Source organism: Oncorhynchus mykiss, chromosome 17 (genome assembly GCF_013265735.2).
Source record: "Oncorhynchus mykiss isolate Arlee chromosome 17, USDA_OmykA_1.1, whole genome shotgun sequence".
NCBI lineage: Eukaryota > Metazoa > Chordata > Actinopteri > Salmoniformes > Salmonidae > Oncorhynchus > Oncorhynchus mykiss.
The window spans coordinates 48,481,423-48,502,913 of NC_048581.1; the positions used below are offsets into that span (position 1 = coordinate 48,481,423).

General features: G+C 41.6%; 1 protein-coding gene across 2 annotated transcripts in view; it reads right to left on the bottom strand.

Moving 5' to 3' along the window:
* cacna2d2b (calcium channel, voltage-dependent, alpha 2/delta subunit 2b) overlaps window positions 1–21,491 on the bottom strand; it is a 93,546-nt gene that overhangs the window by 21,357 nt on the left and 50,698 nt on the right. Inside the window, exons 5-15 of one of the 2 annotated variants that reach the window (XM_021568677.2) lie at window positions 11,961–12,005; window positions 11,652–11,787; window positions 8,678–8,809; window positions 7,626–7,683; window positions 7,484–7,534; window positions 7,266–7,365; window positions 6,759–6,920; window positions 2,901–3,011; window positions 2,541–2,619; window positions 2,155–2,204; window positions 1,598–1,687 (exon numbers count right to left, since the gene is read on the bottom strand). In XM_021568677.2, coding sequence (XP_021424352.2) covers window positions 1,598–1,687; window positions 2,155–2,204; window positions 2,541–2,619; window positions 2,901–3,011; window positions 6,759–6,920; window positions 7,266–7,365; window positions 7,484–7,534; window positions 7,626–7,683; window positions 8,678–8,809; window positions 11,652–11,787; window positions 11,961–12,005 — 1,014 coding nt within the window. Of the gene's footprint in view, window positions 1–1,597; window positions 1,688–2,154; window positions 2,205–2,540; window positions 2,620–2,900; window positions 3,012–6,758; window positions 6,921–7,265; window positions 7,366–7,483; window positions 7,535–7,625; window positions 7,684–8,677; window positions 8,810–11,651; window positions 11,791–11,960; window positions 12,006–21,491 lie in introns of both variants that reach the window. The other variant, XM_021568676.2, reaches the window with a different exon arrangement.

A 21,491-nucleotide genomic window follows, 5' to 3' on the forward strand; every position in this document is an offset into this window, starting at 1 on the left:
TGGTAAGTGACTGCGTCATGACTTACTTGAGGGTTTGGTTTGGATTATAATTCTGTCAACATTTTTTGCCCCCTTTTGCCTTTTAACACATGGTGCCACCATCATTTTGTTGAAAATACTGGGCGAGTTCGCTTTGTATGGCCCGGTGCCCTGGGTGGACAGAGAACTCTCCTTAGGAGGACCAATGGAATGGTCGAAAATGAGCAAACTCCGCCCACCCGGGGCACTCAAAACCAGTGGTGTAAAGTACTTAAGTAAAAATACTTTAAAGTACTACTTAAGTCGTTTTTTGTACTTGGCTATTTATATTTTTGACAACTTTTACTTTTAATGCACTACATTCCTAAAGAAATGAATGTACTTTTTACTCCATATATTTTCCCTAACACCCAAAAGTACTTATTACATTTCAAATGCTTATCAGGACAGGAAAATGGTCCAATTCACGCACTTATCAAGAGAACATCCCTGGTCATGCTTACTGCCTCTGATCTGGTGGTCTCACTAAACAAAAATGCTTCATTTGTAAATAATGTCTGAGTGTTGGAGTGTGAGCCTGGCTATCCGTAAATTTGGTCTCTGGTTTACTTAATATAAAGAATGTGAAATTATTTATACTTTTACTTTTACTTTTGATACATTTTATATTTTAGCAATTACATTTACTTTTTATACTTGAGTATATTTAAAACCAATTACTTTTAGACTTTTACTCAAGTAGTATTTTGCTGGGTGACTTTCATTTTTACTTGAGTCATTTTCTATCAAGGTATCTTTACTTTTACTCATGTATAAAAATTGGGTAGTCTACTTTTTCCACCACTGGAACTCGCCCACTGGAACCTCTTCCCCAGACAAGACGTGTGAGAAAATGGGCTTTTCTAGAGAAAACGTTTCTAGAGAAAATGGGCTTCCAGAAAGTTGTTCAACAATCTTGGGCAGATGGCCAGGATATGGATTACATCTGACTAGTTTCTTCTTGGGCTGTCAACCATCAAACAGCTACATGTCATTATCGGCTACGCTGCTATGATACTAGGCTGTGATCCAGTGATGTAACTAACTAAATACACAGCCTCTCGCTTATTGGTAATGTCAGAGAAAGATTTGCATAGATATTGTTGAACCTGAAGAAAGGTTTTATCCCTGCTAGCTAACATTAGCTAGCTAGCTCATACCCAAGCAAACAACATGTTTGATGCATGGTACCAGCTTGCTTTCAATGTTTCAACTCAAAATGGGGAGCTACTTTCCTTGTTTGTTGTGATTGAGTGGCAAAGACAAACCCAAAGCAAGACCCACCTCAAACCACACCCCCAAGACAACTCTTGTTTGCCTTCAGTCATGGCCGCTAGCATTTCTTAATAAGCATTGATAAAGAATGTGGCCAAAGCAGGAAGTGCAGTCACCCTTTAAGCCCAATGTAGATGAATTAGCATGAGTGCCAGTCTGTTTGTGCTATCATGCCAACTCTTTGTCACTCAATGTCATACCAAACAGCGACTGACTGCAATGAAGTTGGCATGATTGCACAAACAGACTGGCATTCAGGCTATAGATTAGATATAGATGAATGTTCAGAGCTAGGTGACCTCACCAAGGCATCCTGATAGACATTGGTCCACTGAACCTGCTTGGCACGGCTGCCTGCCAGGACCATGGGGCGGCCCAGCACATCCAGGTACTCCTGGTAACAACACACAGGAATAGCAAACAGTCAGGCATCAGCTGTGTAGCAATTCTGATGTTACACATTCTGTAGCTTGTGTCCCAAATGGCACTGTATTCCCATTATAGTGCACTACTTTGGACCAGGGCACACAGTGCTCTGGTTAAAAGTAGTGCACTATGTAGAAAATAGGGTGCCATTTGGGACGCCTCCATGCTGATGTTACACAGGAAACTGAAAAGTATTTCACATGACTACGTGCTGTTGCTGATGGAAAGATGCTCAGTGGAGTTTGTCTAACTTGATATCTTTGCCTGTCATCCAGCTGTAAGTGAAAACACTTCAGAGTAATAACCTCAGGGTAATAATATATACGCTACAGTAGAGTCAGTCTCCGGCAAACAACAACAATTCCAGGAAGCAGTGCCAGGAGGAGAACTGGCTGACCCAGGATCAGCTGTGTAAGAGGCACTAGACAAACCCACCTGGGTGTTAATCCTTATGGCACAGATGGAGCGGATCTCAAAATAGAAACCTAGAGGGAGAGCAGAGAGAGAGTTGGAGAGGAGAGAGAGAGAGAGGGGGATAAAAAGAGAGATAGGAGGAGAAACAGAGCTCACAATTATGGCACAGATGAGGGAGAGTGAAGATGGATGTTGTGTATCAGGCGCTTAAAACCTAGGCTAGGGGTTATAAACTGAAAGGCTACAGTAACTTCTCTTAAGCAAACAAGTGTCATGTTTATTAGGGCACAAGGAAATGAAAACGGCCATTTTGTTACAATCCCCTACTGCATCTATTTTTGGACAAGTTAAGAGGGATCTTCACTGATGCTGTTAGGAAAAATAGCCCCTGCACAGATCCCACTCACCTTTATTGGCACACGCAATCCATTGCAAGGGTGTGACATCATAGTTGTGCTGCCCCACAGAGAATGTAAAGACCCGCACCTTAGGAAAAAGAGAATTCAAAGAACCCATTCATCTTTATTCTGGGACATTAACACAGAGATACACGGCCAACTGTGATGTCCATTGTGGTATCCTTTGACCAGAAATCCCATTTGGAAGATTCCTGTAATCAGGAGGAAATAAGCAGGAATGTTTTAAGCCCTGGTGATGCCTTTATGGATTCCAAGAATGAAGTCATCAATAAATAAGGAAGAATGAAGTTACCAATGAAATAGTGATTGAAATGTTTTGTGTGTGTGTTTTGTTTCTGAGAAACAGACCGTTTTGTTGGGCCAATTGTACTGCTCAAAGATGTCCTGAGCTCGATCCTCTCCTCCATCAGTGAACAGCATGATTATTTTATTGCAGTGAGCTCGCGGGACATTCGTCTTCTAGAAAGAGAAACAGAAAGAGTGTGTGCTAACATTAATAAAAAACACAGCAAGTGAATGATTAACAGAGAAAGTAAATATGTGATGAATAAAGCAGGCAAGAGGGCCAAAGGGCACCCTATTTAAAAATAGGGATCTGGTAAAAAGTAGTGCACTATATAGGGAATAAGATGAGCTGCTCCCCTAATATGGCTTTCACTATGATGCCCTACAAAGGCAATGAGCAGTAACTATGCAAACAGTGAAACTGAGAAAAATGTCTTAAAGTGTATTTGCTGTCCAGCCAAATTCAGCATGTTGTAGGTAGATACAGTATGTGATAATGCACTGATGTTTTATCTTATTATGAAGTAATGTGTTATGCATATCAACCATGACCACTGATTTGACCTATGACCCATAAAATGCAGATACTGCACTCTGCCTTTGTATGACCTTAAACAACTATACTGAACAAAAATAGAAACGCAACATGCAACAATTTCAACGATTTTACTGAGTTACAGTTCAGATAAGGAAATCAGTCCATTTAAATGAATTAATTAGGCCCTAATCTATGGAATTCACATGACTGGGCAGGAGCGCAGCCATGGGTGGGTCTGGGAGGGCATAGGCCCACCCACTGGGGAGCCAGGCCCAGCCAATCAAAATGAGTTTTTCCAGTCAAAAGGGCTTTTTTTCGCCATTAGTTACGAACTATTTAATCACAGAAATGTTTATACTTTTAAGAAATGTTTGACTTTGTATAACTATCATTTTTACACTGTCATTTCCTTTGTTAGCTAGTTTTTACATATTTAGTTTGCTATCTTTCTTGCCATTGTAGGCTCTGCCCTAATTTATGTGCTCTCTATCACCTCTGGGTCCGCATGGCAAATGGCCCTGAACCCAAGGAAAGCACAGAGGACAATGCCTTCACCTCTGGGTCCGCATGGCAAATGGCCAGGAACACAAGGAAGGCACAAAGGAGAATGCCTTCACCTCTGGGTCCGCATGGCAAATGGCCAGGAACACAAGGAAGGCACAAAGGACAATGCCTTCACTTCTGGGTCCGCATGGCAAATGGCCAGGAACACAAGGAAGGCACAAAGGACAATGCCTAAGGACTAGACAGCCATTTCCCTTATGAGGAGCCAAAATGTTATACTCTCTGTTACAGTATACAGAGGACTGACTATTGAATGTGTGATATAATAATACTATAGTATCCATGTTTGGTATCTATCTGAAATGTGTTCACTGAGGATAACTCTGATGCTATCTATATGGATGTATGGTCTCTGTAGTAACTTGTAAAGGGTGAACTCTAAATGACTCTATGCAAGAGTTTTATGGTCGTCTCTGGAATTGGTCTCATCCCCCACACAAACCTTTAGAATCTATGCTGTCACACCCTGTGGAGATTGGGCTTGGTGGTCAGGTCACGCTAAACTTGGTATCGTTTGATTGGTCTATGATGGTTGGTTGTGGGTTGAAAGAGTTTCACCTGAAGATGTTATGGATGGAATTAAATTCCTTTGTCCTCTCTCTTATCCTGTTTCCAGTCTATGGAGGAAAGTTGATCAATTCTCATTTCCCAGGCTTCTAGGGCTCTGGTCTAGTAGGCATCTCTTTGCTCATGCTTTGTCTTGTAAGTTAACCTTAGGATTTATATGCCTAGAATTAGGTTTTGTTAATGTCAGTATTGCTGTCACGACTTCCGCCGAAGTCGGTCCCTCTCCTTGTTTGGGCGGTGTTCGGTGGTCGACGTTGTCAACCTTCTAGCCATCACTGATATATTTATCATTTTCCATTGGTTTTGTCTTGTATTCCTTCACACCTGGTTCCAATCCCATCAATTACATGTGTATTTAACCCTCTGTTTCCCCTCATGTCCTTGTCTGGGATTGTTTGTTTGTATGTTTGTGTATTATGTATTGGTGCGCGACGGGTTCTTGTACCCACTTTTATTTATTTTGTATTTTGGTTTTGGAGTTTTGTTATAGTTTATTAAATGACTCCATTTATACCAAGTTCAATTCTCCTGCGCCTGACTTCCCTGCCACCTACACACATGTTGTTACAATTGCCTTGTAATATAAGTATGTGAATCCATTCATTTTACAAAGTTATTGCACATGGTTTTACTATAATGTTAAACCGTATTCAAAAATTCAGTTTATTAACCTTTGATCATATTAATTGCAAAGTCTTATTACAAATTGCATGTGATGTACAGTTGAAGTCGGAAGTTTACATTCACTACAGTCCCTCCTGCAGCAAAGTACCCCCACAACATGATGCTGCCACCCCCGTACTTCATGGTTGGGATGGTGTTCTTCGGCTTGCAAGCCTCCCCCTTTTTCCTCCAAACAAAAAGATGGTCATTATGGCCAAACAGTTCTATTTTTGTTTCATCACACCAGAGGACATTTCTCCAAAAAGTAAGATCTTTGTCCCCATGTGCAGTTGCAAACCATAGTCTGGCTTTTTTATGGCGATTTTGGAGCAGTGGCTTCTTCCTTGCTGAGCGGCCTTTCAGGTTATGTCGATATAGGACTCGTTTTACTGTGGATATAGATACTTTGTACCTGTTTCCTCCAGCATCTTCACAAGGTCCTTTGATGTTGTTCTGGGATTGATTTGCACATTTCGCACCAAAGTACGTTCATCTCTAGGAGACAGAGCGCGTCTCCTTCCAGAGCAGTATGACGGCTGCGTGGTCCCATGGTGTTTTTACTTGCGTACTATTGTATGTACAGATGAACGTGGTACCTTCAGGTGTTTGGAAATTGCTCCCAAGGAGGAACCAGACTTGTGGAGGTCTACAATTTATTTTCTGGGGTCTTAGCTGATTTATTTTCATCTTTCCATGATGTCAAGCAAATAGGCACTGAGTTTGAAGGTAGACCTTTAAATACATCCACAAGTACACCTCCAATTGACTCAAATGATGTCCATGAGCCTATCAGAAGCTTCTAAAGCCATGACATCATTTTCTGGAATTTTCCAAGCTGTTAAAAGGCACAGTCAACTTACAGTGTGTAAACTTCTGACCCACTGGAATTGTGATACAGTGAATTATAAGTGAAATAATCTGTCTGTAAAGAATTGTTGGAAAACTTACTTGTGTCATGCACAAAGTAGATGTCCTAACCGACTTGCCAAAACTATAGTTTGTTAACAAGAAATGTGTGGAGTGGTTGAAAAACCAGTTTTAATGACTCCAACCGAAGTGTATGTAAACTTCCGACTTCAACTGTATATATATAATATGCATATACACTGAGTGTACAAAACGTTACTACAAAGTCTGATTTCGGTCAAAATTGTAAGAAAATGTGTAGTTACTGATGTTTTCAATCATACGACATTACACTCTCAGCCGTCTCTTATCCCCAGGTGCACATACGTTAACTAACGCACAGGGTGATTTAGAGGAAGGCAAGGTTGATACTGTAACTGTAAAGTACATTTAAGCAATAAGGCAAGAGGGGGTGTGGTATATGGCCAATATACCACGGCTAAGGGCTGTTCTTAGGCACGATGCATCGCGGAGTCATTGAGAGCCGCTCTTAAATGTTCTGCTGGTTGGCCTGTTATCTGTAATGAAATGTCCTTCATGTGTTTGCTCAAAGAACAACATTGCAAGCACACACATTTTCTTTGGAAAATGTCCTTGTCTATTTAATAGTAGAAGCCCTAAAGAATTGGGAATCACTTGTACAGAATGCGGTCGTTCAGAGTGTTGAGCTTGAAGTCATTTACGTTTAGTAGCTGATTGAAGGCAAAGTGGAAACCAGACTTGTAGTCTGTGGTGCCTTTAGCTTGCATGAGCTTTACAGCCTCTTTGAAGATCTTCTTGTTGCGAACGTTGGCCTGGACCAGGTGTTTGAAGCAAGGGACCACTGCCTCGGCCTTTTCATTAAACTGAAACAAGAAAGGAGAGAGAAAGACAGAGCAGAAGTGGGATTGAGGAACAACAATGAGAGAGCAGGCTAGATAGAGAGCAAGAGATAAAGACAGTGAGAGAGCAGGCGAGATAGACAGCAAGAGATAAAGACTGTTAGTGAAGGAGGAAATTGGTTAAGAACAAATGAATAACCGTTCATATGAGTGATTGCTGTGTTGTTTAAGGTTGTGCAACATGTTTTGTGCTGATATCTATAAAAATAGTATGAAATAGAATTCTCCAAAAAAACAAATGTATAACCAATGAAATGTCAATCCCAGGTGTAACTACAGTAACTACCACACTATCACAGACACACTCACCCTGGCCACGTTGACATAGTCGTCATCAGACAGAGTGTCCAGCATCTCCATCACTGATGACTTGATCAGCTTCAAAGTGAGGCCGCTCACACTGCCACTCCTGAGGGGGGACAGGTATTATGAGACACACACACGCACGCACACACACTGCACTCTCTTATAATGTAACCAGTAATTTTGGTACTAAAGTTATTGGAACTTTAAATTAGAAAACTCACACATCAACGAGTATGATCATGTCTTTGGGGGATGAAGCCCCTTGGATGTACCTTATGAAAAAGAATGAAGAATTCTCAAAATGAACTCTTCAGCCATAATCAAAATCAATTATTAAAAGAGAACAGAATAGGTAACACATACCATGGCCTTCTCCTCACATCATAAAGGTCGATCTTATCAGGGGCCCTCCACGGTGTGGCTACAGATAAGGCAATAAAAACATACAGAATTGTAACTTGCAGTTTTTATTTGCCCCTACCAGTATGCCACAAAAATAATATTTGATATATATAAGACAATGGAGGAAATATTGTATTTACATTGCATAGGTTTTATGGTATTACTTTGAGTTTTTGTAACCTTCAAGTAAGCCCTCTTTGAGGAAGTAGATGCTTAAAGGACCAGTGCAAAAACCTGACTTTCCTGTGTTTTATATATATTTCCACACCATGAGGTTGGAATAACACTGTGAAATTGTGAAAATTATGAGAACGCGTAAGAGCTGTTTGCAGTAAATTAGTTAATAGACCAACAGAGTTCCTTACCTCTCTACCATTAACAGCTAGTTTTCACCTCCCCACTCAGACCCCTCCCAGACAGTCCTAGCAAAACTAGCTTGAGAAATTGTTCTTTGCCAAAAATCAATTTTAGTTTATTTTTGACAATTTTAATTGAAACAAATCACAGTAAGGTACTTCATTGTTGCCTAGAAATGATAGATATATCAGGTTTATAGCTAGAAACTCAGCGAGTGCATCCCAAATGGTACCCTATTCTCTATATACTGTAGTGCAGTTGTAGGGGCCCTGGTAAAAAAGAATTGTGCACAATATAGGGAATAGGGTGCCCTAGTTAAAAAATAAGGCACTATAAAGGGAATAGGGTGACATTTGGGATGCAGAATATGAGACAGAGGGGGGTTATTATGGAACACTTCAATTGTGCAGACTGGCTGACATTAAGCTTAGTTTCACAACCCAGCATATTTCCAACCATTCATATAACCATTCACATTTAAGTAAACTTGTATTGCTTTACAGTATATTGCATTGTCGCAAAGGAAAGGACCAAAGACATCCTATAATTCTAATAAGGGCATCCTGTATGTCCTGTAATAAGGGCATCCTGTAATAAGGGCATCCTGTATGTCTTGTAATAAGGGCATCATGTATTCTTGTAATAAGGACATGTACCTGGGTAGTAGCGAGTGACCCCAGTGGCGCTACCAAACGCCTGCCAGAGTAGTGAAGGATCCTCTTGACTGTTCTCCATAAACACCTTCTCCAGCGCCTGGGTCCAGTTCAGCTCATTTAGAATCACTGGGGCTGAAGGGAAAGACCAGGTAGAAGACGGATTGGTCTCAATTACAGTGCCTATAGAACGTTTACACCCCCTTGAACTTTTTCACATTTTGTTGCGTTACAAAGTGGGATTAAACTGGATTTAATTGCAAATTTTGTCAACGATCTACACAAAATAAAATAAATGAAAATGAAAACTAAAACACTAATATACCTTGATTAGATAAGTATTCACCTCCTGAGTCAATACATGCAAGAAACACCTTTGGCAGCGATTACAGCTGAGTCTTCTTGGGTAAGTCTCAAAAGAGCTTTGCCCACTGTATTGTGCAATATTTGCCCATTAATCTGTTGAGACTATTTGACTTGAGCTCGTTTTAGTTGCATAATGAGTCCGTTTATGATTTCATAATCCCATTATCAGTAGTAATAACTTGTTATTGGTTAGGATGTTGGAGCTGGAGAGTGTTATTGCAGCAACAAAGGGAAGTCCAGAAAGTATTTTAATGTCCAGATACGCTAAATGACCAAAAGTATGTGGACACCTGTTCGTCGAACATCTCATTCCAAAATCATGGGCATTAATATGGAGTTGGTCCCCCCTTTGTTGTTATAACAGCCTCAACTCTTCTGGGAAGGTTTTCCACTAGATGTTGTTGGAATATTGCAGCGGGGACTTGCTTCCATTCAGCCACAAGAGCACCAGTAAGGCCGGCACTGATGTTGGCCGTTTAGGCCTGGCTCGCAGTCTGCGTTCCAATTCATCGATGGGGTTGAGGTTAGGGCTCTGTGCAGGCCAGCCAACTTCTTCCACACCAATCTCGACAAACCATTTCTGTATGGGCCTCGGTTTGTGCACGGGGGCATTGTCATGTTGAAACAGGAAAGGGCCTTCCCCCAAACTGTTGCCACAAAGTTGGAAGGACAGAATCGTCTAGAATGTCATTGTATGCTGTAGCGTTAAGATTTTCCTTCGCTGGAACTAAGGGACCTAGCCCAAACCATGAAAAATAGCCCCAGATTCCTCCTCTACCAAACTTTACAGTTGGCACTATGCATTGGGGCAGGTAGTGTTCTCCTGGTATCCGCCAAACTCAGATTTGTCCGTCGGACTGCCACATGGTGAAGCGTGATCCATCACTCCAGAGAACGCGTTTCCACTGCTCCGGAGTCCAATGGCAGCGAGCTTTACACCACTCCAACCAACGCTTGGCATTGCACATGGTGATCTTAGGCTTGTGTGTGGCTGCTCGGCCATGGAAACCCATTTCATGAAGCTCACCGACAAACAGTTATTGTGGTGACGTAGTGAGTGTTGCAACCGAGGACAGATGTTTTTTTATGTGCTACGCGCTTCAGGACTCGGTGGTCCCATTCTGTGAGCTTGTCTGGCCTACCACTTCGCATCCACTTCACAATAACAGCAGTTACAGTTGACCGGGGTAGCTATACCAGCACATGCATTTGACAAACTGACTTGTTGGTGCCACGTTCAAAGTCACTGAGATCTTCAGTAAGGCCATTCTACTGCCAATGTTTGTCTATGGAGATTGCATGGCTGTATGCTCGATTTAATATGCCTGTCAGCAATGGGTGTGGCTGAAATACTCATTTGGGGTGGGGTGTCCAGGGGGTGTCCAGGGGTGTCCATGTACTTTGTATATATATTGTAGGTTATTGTCCTCCTGAAAGGTGAATTCCTCTTTTAGTGTCTGGTGTAAAGTGGACTGAAGCAGGTTTTCCTAGGATTTTGCTTGTGCTTAGCTCCATCCCTTTTCTTTTCATTCTGAAAAAGCCCTCAGTCTTTGCCGATGTCAAGCATACCTATACCATGATGCAACTACACCATGCTTGATGTGTGTGGGTGGTCTAATACATCATCCACAGCATAATTATTAACTTGACCATGCTTAAAGATATATTCAATGTCTGATTTATTATTGGTACCCATCTACCAATCACTGCCCTTTTCTTTATGAGGCTTTCGAAAAGCTCCCTGGTCTTTGTAGTTAAATCTGTGATTGAAAAGTTTTAGTTCTGAACTAATTTAGACTTGCCTAAACAAACGGGGTGAATACTTATGTAATGACTATATTTTTGTTATTTAATTTGTATTAATTTGTAAAAATGAGTAGAATATTTTTTTACTTTGACAATATGGAGTATTTTGTGAAGATCAATGATGAAAAAATAGAACTAAATATAATTCATTCGCACTTTTTAAAGCAAGAAAATGTGAAAAAAGTTCAAGGGGGTGAAGACATTTTATAGGCTTTATGTGAAGGAGCATGGTGTGGTGGTAGTGTTGCGGTCTCCTAAGTGCATAATCCCACCTCTACCGCCACAACATTTCTGTTCTCCAGTGCTTGACATGGGCAGGAGCTCCCCAGAGAGGAGTACAAGCACCTCAAATTTTGTGCTACTTGAGCTCTTGTTCCTCTTATTGAATATTAGCTCAAAAGTATTGTGGAGCTCCTGCACCTAAATATAAACAGTACTGGCACCCAAAATTGAGTTCCGGTACCTATTGAGTCCAAGTCAAGCACTGCTATTCTCCCCTCTTCTAACTTGAAAACATTATACTTTCCACCTGTCTAAATTAAGATCGAAAAACACTCTAGCCCTTTACACACACAAAGCATTTGGTATGGAGTTTCTCTGCAACAAAAACATTATCACAAGCATAATTGAGGAGACAAACTATGCCAAAATATTAGTTGTTTCACAACCATTGTGTCAAATGTGTTGTACATCAGTTGTACTACCCAAGTGTGTACAGGGCCATAGTCTCAACTGAGCAGCAAATGACTGCTAAATAACATAATAACAAGACATTCACTGTCCATTGCACTAATGTGAAACTCACCTCCTTTGTAGATGTCTGTGGGGATCTGAACGGCTGTGAAGGAGTAGTTGACCTTATTTTTGAAGTTAGGGTCATACACAAACTCCACCTGTAGTGGAGGGCTCACTGTTTCCCCATCACCATCTTGCAGGGAGTACTGCTAACACACGTACACACGTAGATACATACACACACACGCACACACACATACACACACAGACACACAAACACACACAATATTACTACCACTTCATTCTTCAACAGATTTCAAAAGCTTTATCAACAAATGAGAGAGGATGTGTAGAAATGAGCTTTTCACTATCTACTCACATAGTCTAGCTCTGCCTTGGAATCGTAATACGTCATGTTCCACTCCTGGTAAAAATCCAAACAAAACAGACATATAACATGGGTGATGACAAGTTGGCCTAGAGTTGCAAGGCTAACGGTAATTTATCATAGATCTGGAATCGTAAGTAATTTTGGTAATTAACAGGTAATCTATGGTAACTTTGGTAATTTATAAAAATGTATTCATTTATAGTAGTCATTTTTTGTATGTGTCCATATTGACCTTGAGTTTCTAGTGGATAGACCATATAGTTCAAGTGAAAATAGCCTAATTAATGAAAAAAAAGCATCTAGTCATCAATGGCATTATTTTCAATGAACCAAGCAACTCTTCCAACTATTGACTTTTTTCACAACTGCCACCAGTTTGACGCCAAAACATTTAAAACAAAGACATATTGAGATAGTAAAATAAATAAAAGTATGTCAAAAAATATATATGATATTTAATGATGAAAACCTCACAAACACCAACGGTATTCACTAAGTTGATGGTTTATATTTAGGATAATGTTTTACAGCTTTGTCATTTTATTTTATTTGGCCTATATTATATATTTTACATGTGATAAGGCCATACAGAGGACCAGAAATAATTACAGACACCTGTGATTATCTGGAATATCTAAAAAGGCCCCTAGATGTAATCTGATAAAATGAAATAAAAACTTGAAAGTTACCAAACTTCTGGTAAACTTGTAAAGTTTCCAGTAATATACCATCCCTGGGCAACCCTAAGTTTGTCAGAATCTTATAATAGGGTAACCAGAGTTAACGACCATACTCCCTCAACAAGTATAAAATAAATTGGAAATGCTCATCTAAACAAACTGTCCTGCTGTCATGAAGGAACACCACAAACTACACCCCTGTATTTCATACAATACAACAGTGTGGTAAAACCCACTGAATCATCCAACCAAACTCCTTTTTTATTGGTGCATGAGGTTGGGAAGAGTTGTTACTTGTGAGCTATGGTGGTGAGGCTCACAGAGGGAGTCACTGCAGCTGGGAGGGCTGGGGTGGGGTGGTGTGGCGAGGGGAGGGAGGGAGGGAGGATGGGGGATGAGTCCACAGGGCCTGTCCTACCTCAATGAGCTAATGGACCAAACCATGTGGAAAAGTGGAATGTCAATGTGTGTAGGACTCAGCAGTGCTCCCCCTCAGCAGTGCTCCATCCCTGAGCTCCGTCCTCTGCCTCTGGTGATCTCAGAACATCCTGGCTGTAATAATGACTGACTGTGCGCAAGGATGGATGATTGATGATGCAGTGTGGCATGGGATGAGCGCAATCTAATCTTTGCAAATCTGTGTAGATTACTAGGAAATAGTACTATTGGACTCCAGCGGCTGTAGTGGTGGTAAACAGACATGGTGGTAAACCTTTGAGTTTCATGGTGAATAAGGGGCCTGGAATCTGATGAGAAGAAGAAGAGGAAGAATACATGGGACTTATAAAGTGCTTATCAAGGACCCAAAGTCACTTTACAATTGTAGAAACAAAAAAAAAAAAAAACAGATATCCAAAGAAAACAATGGCAGACTAAAAAGCAGGGAGAAAAATCATGTGAAACAAAGAGAAGGGGGGTAGAGCTCAAGGAAGGGTAAGAGTGTGATGTGTCAGTCTATGAGTGAACAAGCAGGTGTTGTGTGTGTGGGGGTGTTCTTGGTTTTACTGTCCTTGTGGGGACCAGAAGTCCTCACAAGGATAGTAAAACCAGGAAAATTCGGACAAGTGGGAACATTTCACCTGTCTCCACATTAAAAGGCTATTTTAGACTTAGGGGTTAGGTTTAGGGTTACAATTAGGGATAGATTTAAGGTTAGGGGTTAGGTTTAGGATTTAGGGTTAGGTTCAGGGTTAAGGGTTTGGGGTTAAGGTTAGGTTAAAGGTTAAGGAATCAATTGTTTATTCCCCACAAGGATAGTGATGGACAGAGTCAGAGGGAGTTCCAGGGCCTGGTTACAGTATGTTACGGATACAGGTATCCTGTGTCTGTGTGTGTATCCTGTGTGTGTTTCTTTTCTCTCCTTCTCCCCTCACAGGTGAAAATCATCACTTCCCAATCAGTCACCAATCCAATCCTCAATCAGAAGACACACCTCCTCCTGTTTCCTACCCTATCACAGTTCCTTCCCCATGGTTTAAAAACCCCATCAGTTGTTTGCTCTGGAGCTCAATCTCTCTGTAAATGCCAATGTATGTAGAGGTCGCTGTGGTTCACGCTCTCTTTGTGTATTAACCTCTCTTTTGTTTGAGCACCTCCAAATCACTTTCATCTCCTGTGAGTATTGTTTTTGCGTATGGTGTTTGCTGGTGGGAAAAGGGGAAACCAAGACAAGTCGCCCATGGGCTTACACTACCCGTAGGTAGACTTTGTTAAATACACTAGTTAGACCTGGGCGGACCACCCACTGTATTTTTGGTTAGCTGTTGTTGAAATAGGCTAGTCTAGCTTAGGGGTGTTTTTGAATGCTTATTGTTTCTTTCCTTGGGTCCAGCTCAGCCCCTTTTCCTGCTCCCTCCATTACCGTGTGTTTATTAATAAACCTTGAGTTTGACGGTAGATTTCAGTTGTCCTGGTTATTTCGTTCACACTTTTACTTTGTCACAATTATAATTTGCATGAGTTGTTACGGGTCTCATTACCATCCCCCCCCCTAGACTGTCGGGCCAAAAGGGATTCGTAACACAGTACCTTAGGTAATAATTTGCATAGAGCACCTCAAATATTTCCTTAGGTAAGGGAATACTTAAGGGGGTTTACAGTATTTTAAAGGCATGTATGACAAAAATAGTATTTACAATGGAGACCGCTTAATTCACTGACTAAAGGTCTAGTCACAGAGATCGCATTTGAGATAGCAAAATATAACTGTTATAATGAAGACTGGACACTCAATTGCTTCAGAAGATAATAAACCATGTTTCTTGAAGTTACTTTTTTCTTAACTTGTTTCAAATACTTTCTAGCATGTCAAGCTAGTTTACAGAATACCTAGCAAGCTAAGTTTTCCATGGATTATGCTCCTTACATAAAAAAAACAAAGCTAATTTCCTGCAATTCTACATATTTTCCAAAGGCTTTGGCCCATGAACAAGAAGGCCACCAAAAATTCTGAACAACAGGCCCTCCGATTTGACACACTGAACTTTGTCTGAGAAGTAGTTGGTGAAAAAGGCGAGGCTGTCATTTGAGAAACCAAGGCTGTTGAGTCTGCCAATAAGAATACGGTGATTGACAGAGTCGAAAGCCTTGGCCAGGTTGATGAATACGGCTGCACAGTATTGTCTTCTATCGATGGCGGTTATGATATTGTTTAGGACCTTGAGCGTGGCTACGGTGCACCCAAGACCAGTTCGGAAACCAGATTGCAAATTTCTGTTTGAAAAAGCTAGCCTTTGTTTTCCAAACTGCCTGTGTATATTGGTTCTTAACTTCCCTGAAAAGTTGCATATCGCAGGGGCTATTCGATGCTAATGCAGTACGCCACAGTATGTTTTTGCGCTGGTCAAGGGCAGTCAGGTCTGGAGAGAACCAAGGGCTATATCTGTTCCTGGTTCTACCTTTTTTTTAATGGGGCATGCTTATTTAAGGAAAGCACTGTTGAATAACCAGGCATCCTCTACTGACAGAATGAGGTCAATATCCTTCCAGGATACCCGGGCCAGGTCAATTATAAAGGCCTGCTTGCTGAAATGTTTTAGGGAGCGTTTGACAGTGATGAGGGGTGGTCGTTTGACCGCAGACCCATTACTGACGCAGGCAATGAGGCAGTGATCGCTGAGATCCTGGTTGAAGACAGAGGTGTTTTTAGAGGGCAGATTGGTCAGGATGATATCTAAGAGGGTGCCCATGTTTACGGATTTGGGGTTGTACCTGGTAGGTTCCATGATAATTTGGGTGAGATTGAGGGCATCTAGCTTAGATTGTAGGATGGCCGGGGTGTCAAGAATATCCCAGTTGAGGTCACCTAACAGTGCAAACTCTGAAGATAAATGGCGGGCAATTAATTAGTGTGGTGTCCAGGGCACAGCTGGGGGCTGACGGGGGGGCTGTAACAAGCGGCAACAGTGAGACTTTTTTCTGGAAAGGTGGATTTTTAAAAGCAGAAGCTCAAATTGTTTGGTCACAGACCTGGAGAGCATGACAGAAGTCTGCAGGAGCCTGCAGTAGATTGCAACTCCACCCCCTTCGGCAGTTCTATCTTGGCGGAAAATGTTGTAGTTGGGGATGGACATTTCTGAATTTTTGGTGGCCTTCCTAAGCCAGGATTCAGACACGGCTAGGACATCAGGGCTGGCGGAGTGTGCTAAAGCAGTGAACTTAGGGAGGAGTCTTCTGATGTTAACATGCATGAAACCAAGGCTTTTACAGTTACAGAAGTCAACAAATGATAGCGCCTGGGGAATAGGAGTGGAACTGGGGGCTACAGGGCCTCGGTTAACCTCTACATCACCCGAGGAACAGGTTAGAAGTAGGATAAGGGTACGGCTAAAGGCTATAAGAACTGGTCGTCTAGTGCGTTTGTGACCGAGAATAAAAGGAGCAGATATCTGGGCGTGGTAGAATAGATTCAAGGCATATTGTAAATACAGTGGGGAGGACAAGTATTTGATAACCTGCAAAATCGGCAGTGTTTCCTACTTACAAAGCATGTAGAGGTCTGTCATTTTTATCATAGTTACACTTCAACTGTGAGAGGCTGAATCTAAAACACAAATCCAGAAAATCACAATGTATGATTTAAGTAATTACTTTGCATTTTATTGCATGACATAAGTATTTGATACATCAGAAAAGCAGAACTTAATATTTAGTACAGAAACCTTTGCTTGCAATTACAGAGATCATACGTTTCCTGTAGTTCTTGATCAGGTTTGCACACACTGCAGCAGGGATTTTGGCCCACTCCTCCATACAGACCTTCTCCAGATCCTTCAGGTTTCGGGGCTGTCGCTGGATAATACGGACTTTCAGCTCCCTCCAAAGATTTTCTATTGGGTTCAGGTCTGGAGACTGGCTAGGCCACTCCAGGACCTGGAGATGCTTCTTACGGAGCCACTCCTTAGTTGCCCTGGCTGTGTGTTTCGGGTCGTTGTCATGCTGGAAGACCCAGCCACGACCCATATTCAATGCTCTTACTGAGGGAAGGAGGTTGTTGGCCAAGATCTCGCGATACATGGCCCCATCCATCCTCCCCTCAATACGGTGTAGTCGTCCTGTCCCCTTTGCAGAAAAGCATCCCCAAAGAATGATGTTTCCACCTCCATGCTTCACGTTTGGGATGGTGTTCTTGGGGTTGTACTCATCCTTCTTCTTCCTCCAAACACGGCGAGTGGAGTTTAGACCAAAAAGCTCTATTTTTGTCTCATCAGACCACATGACCTTCTCCCATCCAGATGGTCATTGGTAAACTTCAGACGGGCCTGGACATGCGCTGGCTTGAGCAGGGGGACCTTGCGTGCGCTGCAGGATTTTAATCCATGACGGCGTAGTGTTACAAATGGTTTTCTTTGAGACTGTGGTCCCAGCTCTCTTCAGGTCATTGACCAGGTCCTGCCGTGTAGTTCTGGGCTGAACCCTCACCTCCCTCATGATCATTGATGCCCCACGAGGTGAGATCTTGCATGGAGCCCCAGACCGAGGGTGATTGACCGCCATCTTGAACTTCTTACATTTTCTAATAATTGCGCCAACAGTTGTTGCCTTCTCACCAAGCTGCTTGCCTATTGTCCTGTAGCCCATCCCAGCCTTGTGCAGGTCTACAATTTTAGCCCTGAAGTCCTTACACAGCTCTCTAGTCTTGGCCATTGTGGAGAGATTGGAGTCTGTTTGAGTGTGTGGGCAGGTGTCTTTTATACAGGTAACGAGTTCAAACAGGTGCAGTTAATACAGGTATTGAGTGGAGAACAGGAGGGCTTCTTAAAGAAAAACTAGCAGGTCTTTGAGAGCCGGAATTCTTACTGGTTGGTAGGTGATCAAATACTTATGTCATGCAATAAATGCTAATTAATTACTTACAATTCATACAATGTGATTTTCTGGATTTTTGTTTTAGATTCTGTCTCTCACAGTTGAAGTGTACCTATGATAAAAATTACAGACCTCTACATGTTTTGTAAGTAGGAAACACTGCCGATTTTGCAGGTTATCAAATACTTATTCTCCCCACTGTACAAGGGTATGGTAGGATGTGAGTACAGTGGAGGTAAACCTATGCGTTGCGTGATGAGCGAGGCATCAATTAACGTAGTTGAGGTCTCCGCATGTGTGTGGGGTGGGACGAAAGAGCTATCTAAGGTATTTTGAGAGGGGCTGAGTGCTCTACAGTGAAATAAAACAAAAACTAGCCAAGACAGCAGAAAAGGCATATTGACATTAGACAGAGGCATAAAGCAATCACAGGTGTTGATCAGGAGAGCTAAGACAACAATGGGTAAATGGCAATGAATGGGCAGAGCGTGTCAGTTAGGTACATACAGGACCTGAGTTCGAGGCTGGGGCCGACAGGTAAACAAAAATGAGGTGCCGTGTTATTGAAACAGTCCAGGGGGCATCAGCTATGTAGCCGATTGATCATAGGGTCAAAAGAGCAGCAATGGGTAAGTCAGGGTGCTGTTCGGTAGTCACTACTACGGGGAAGCAGGGGACACAGTGTTCAGAAAAGCTAGCGGGCCGGGGCTATTAGATGGTTCTGCGGCGACATCGTAACAGAATAGCCTGTTGAGACCACATCAGGCGATCACGTCGGCAGTCCAGTCGTGATGGATCGGCGGGGCTCCTTGTCGACAATAAAGGCGGCTTTGGAAGAATGCGGAGTCGCCAGTTTGCCATGCATGGCACACACGCTGCAACTGACTGTGAACAAAGGTGTTTTGTCCCAACGCAGCAAATCTGACATTGGCAACAAGTAGGAAGATAGTGGGTCATTTGAAACACTCGCAGCTAGCATACAACCACCTGCAAGCAATACAGGAGCAGCTTTACATAATGGAGAGCCTGCTGGAAAAAAAATGAGTGCTTGGCGTGCAACAATCAGTACAAACCAGTGGACTCTCATTGAAAACATGAACACACTCCATTCGAACAACTGACTCGAGAAATAATCTCATCAACTGCGTCTGCAGCAGACGTGAAACCCTCTGTCATGTCATTTAAACACCTGCTCAACAAAACTGCCAACAGGCCGTGGGGTTAACTTGAAAAACGACTCTACTAGAGGCTGTGAACAAGCGATTCGGTGGCATTCTCTCTAAGCCTCTTTACTGTGTCGCCACCATGCTCGATGCTAGGTACAAGGATGCTACTTCGATGCAGACAAGAAACAGGGTTTACGTGAAATGTTACAGACACAGCTGGACAAGATGGAAACGGACACAGTGACAGTGCGCACTGAGGAGGAGGACCCACGACAGAAGAGGCCATTGACAGACAGAGCTGAAACTTTACTGCTTGACATGTATGATAAAATCCTGGTTGAGAATGAAATGACTGAACAAATGAACAATGAAACAGCACAGCAAGTAAGTGAAATAAATAGGTTATGATTATGTTTTACTGCTATTGGGGACATAAGTAAATGCCAACAAAATAATTTTTAGTCAGTTTGTGTGTTTCAACTATTTAACTGTACTAGAATGCTTAAAAGGCCACTAAAAATGTTTATCTGTTATTGGTATTGGGTTTTCTTTGGCAAGGAAAATATCGGTATTGGCCAAAAATGTCATATCGGTGCAACCAGTCGGATGTATTCAGGATTCTTTTTGAAGTTGAATACACAACATTTTACCACTTGGTTGGAAGATACTTTGATATTATTTGGGCATGGAATTTAGAGTATTCTAACGTGGGAACATTGAATTACATTTTTATTTTATGCTCATATTAACAGTTGGTGGCAGTGGCTAGCTATAGGATGGACTGCAGTCTCTCCTTGTCCACAAGAAAAAAACATTAACTATCCCTTTAAAATAGGACCGTAGAAAATCCTGACTACAGGTAGCTCTCCAAGACGGTTAGCCACCCCAAATCTATGTTTCCCAAATCCTGTGGGTTTGAATATGTTCATGTGACATTGGATTCTACAAATTCTCCCACTCTGAAGAAAACTCAAATGAATCACTTTTCAGGTGGTTGAGGCTGATTTGCAAAACCTTGCCATCATCTGACTCTGCATAGGCAAGCTCTTTTGCATGTATGCCTACCAGCAAAACAGGTTATTTGAAGAAAGTGGCATTTCAGAATAGCTTTGCCAAATTTTTTGCACTATTACTTTGGTGCCTTGTTGGCAACAGGATTCATATTTTTTTATATTTGTATTCTGTACAGGCTTCCTTTTCACTCTGTCAATTTGGTTAGTATTGTAGAGTAACTACAATGTTGTTTTCTCCAATCACAGCCATTAAACTCTGTTTTAAAGTGACCATTGGCCTCATGGTGAAATCTCTGAGTGGTTTCCTTCCTCTCTGGCAATTAAGTTAGAAAGGATGCCTGTATCTTTGTAGCGAATGGGTCTATTCATACACCAGCCAATAAGTAATTTATAACTTCACCATGCTCAAAAGGATATTAAATGTTCTTTTACACATCTTCCGATACTGCCCTACCAAGTAAAAGAGCAGGAACTGCTCATAGATTTAAATTGAGAAAAAGGATTTACATTTTTTTTACATTTTCCAGACAAATTAATTGTAGTCTGATCATTGGAGATGTAGTTATCTGTCTTACTATGTCATTTTTTAATTAAAATTGACCTCTGACATGACCTTTGACCCTAGACAGCAGTTACTGCCTTCTTGCTTGGTACACCCACTGGAATACATTTCCATTATGATATTTATTTTTTTACAAAAATATGTGTTCATAGATTTATTTGTACGTGGCTGTCAGTGTTATATAGTTTGAAACTTGTATTAGCAAACAACAATAAATAATACCAAGGTAAACCGGAGTAACTGCAGCCCAAATCTCGGTGAAACCAAGGTAAAAGGCAGTAACTGAAGTGAGTGGAAGTCACTGCTTTTTTCCTTGGTTTCACCGTAACCTTTTATCCAAAACAGCACAGTGGAGACAGGATATTTCTCCACATGACAAAGCATGTATTTAACGTATCAAAAATGTCAACACATTTCTGACCAATGTGCAGTTACTGCTCTTTTGCTTTGTAGGGCAGAATAGGTGCCCGTCTTTGCGAGGAATTTTTTTTGTGGTTGAATCTGTGTTTGAAATCCACTGCTCCACTGAGGGACCTTACAGATAACTAACTGTACAGTATGTGTGGGGTACAGTTATGTTATACACTATTATTGCACAGTGTGCAACTTATTATGTGACTTGTTTAAGCAAAATTTTACTCCTGAACTTATTTAGCTTTGCCATAACAAAGGGGTTGAATACTTATTGACAAAAAAATATTTGAAAAACATAATTCCGCTTTGACATTATGGGGTATTGTGTGTAGGCCAGTGACAAAATAAAATCTACATTTAATACATTTTAAAGTAAG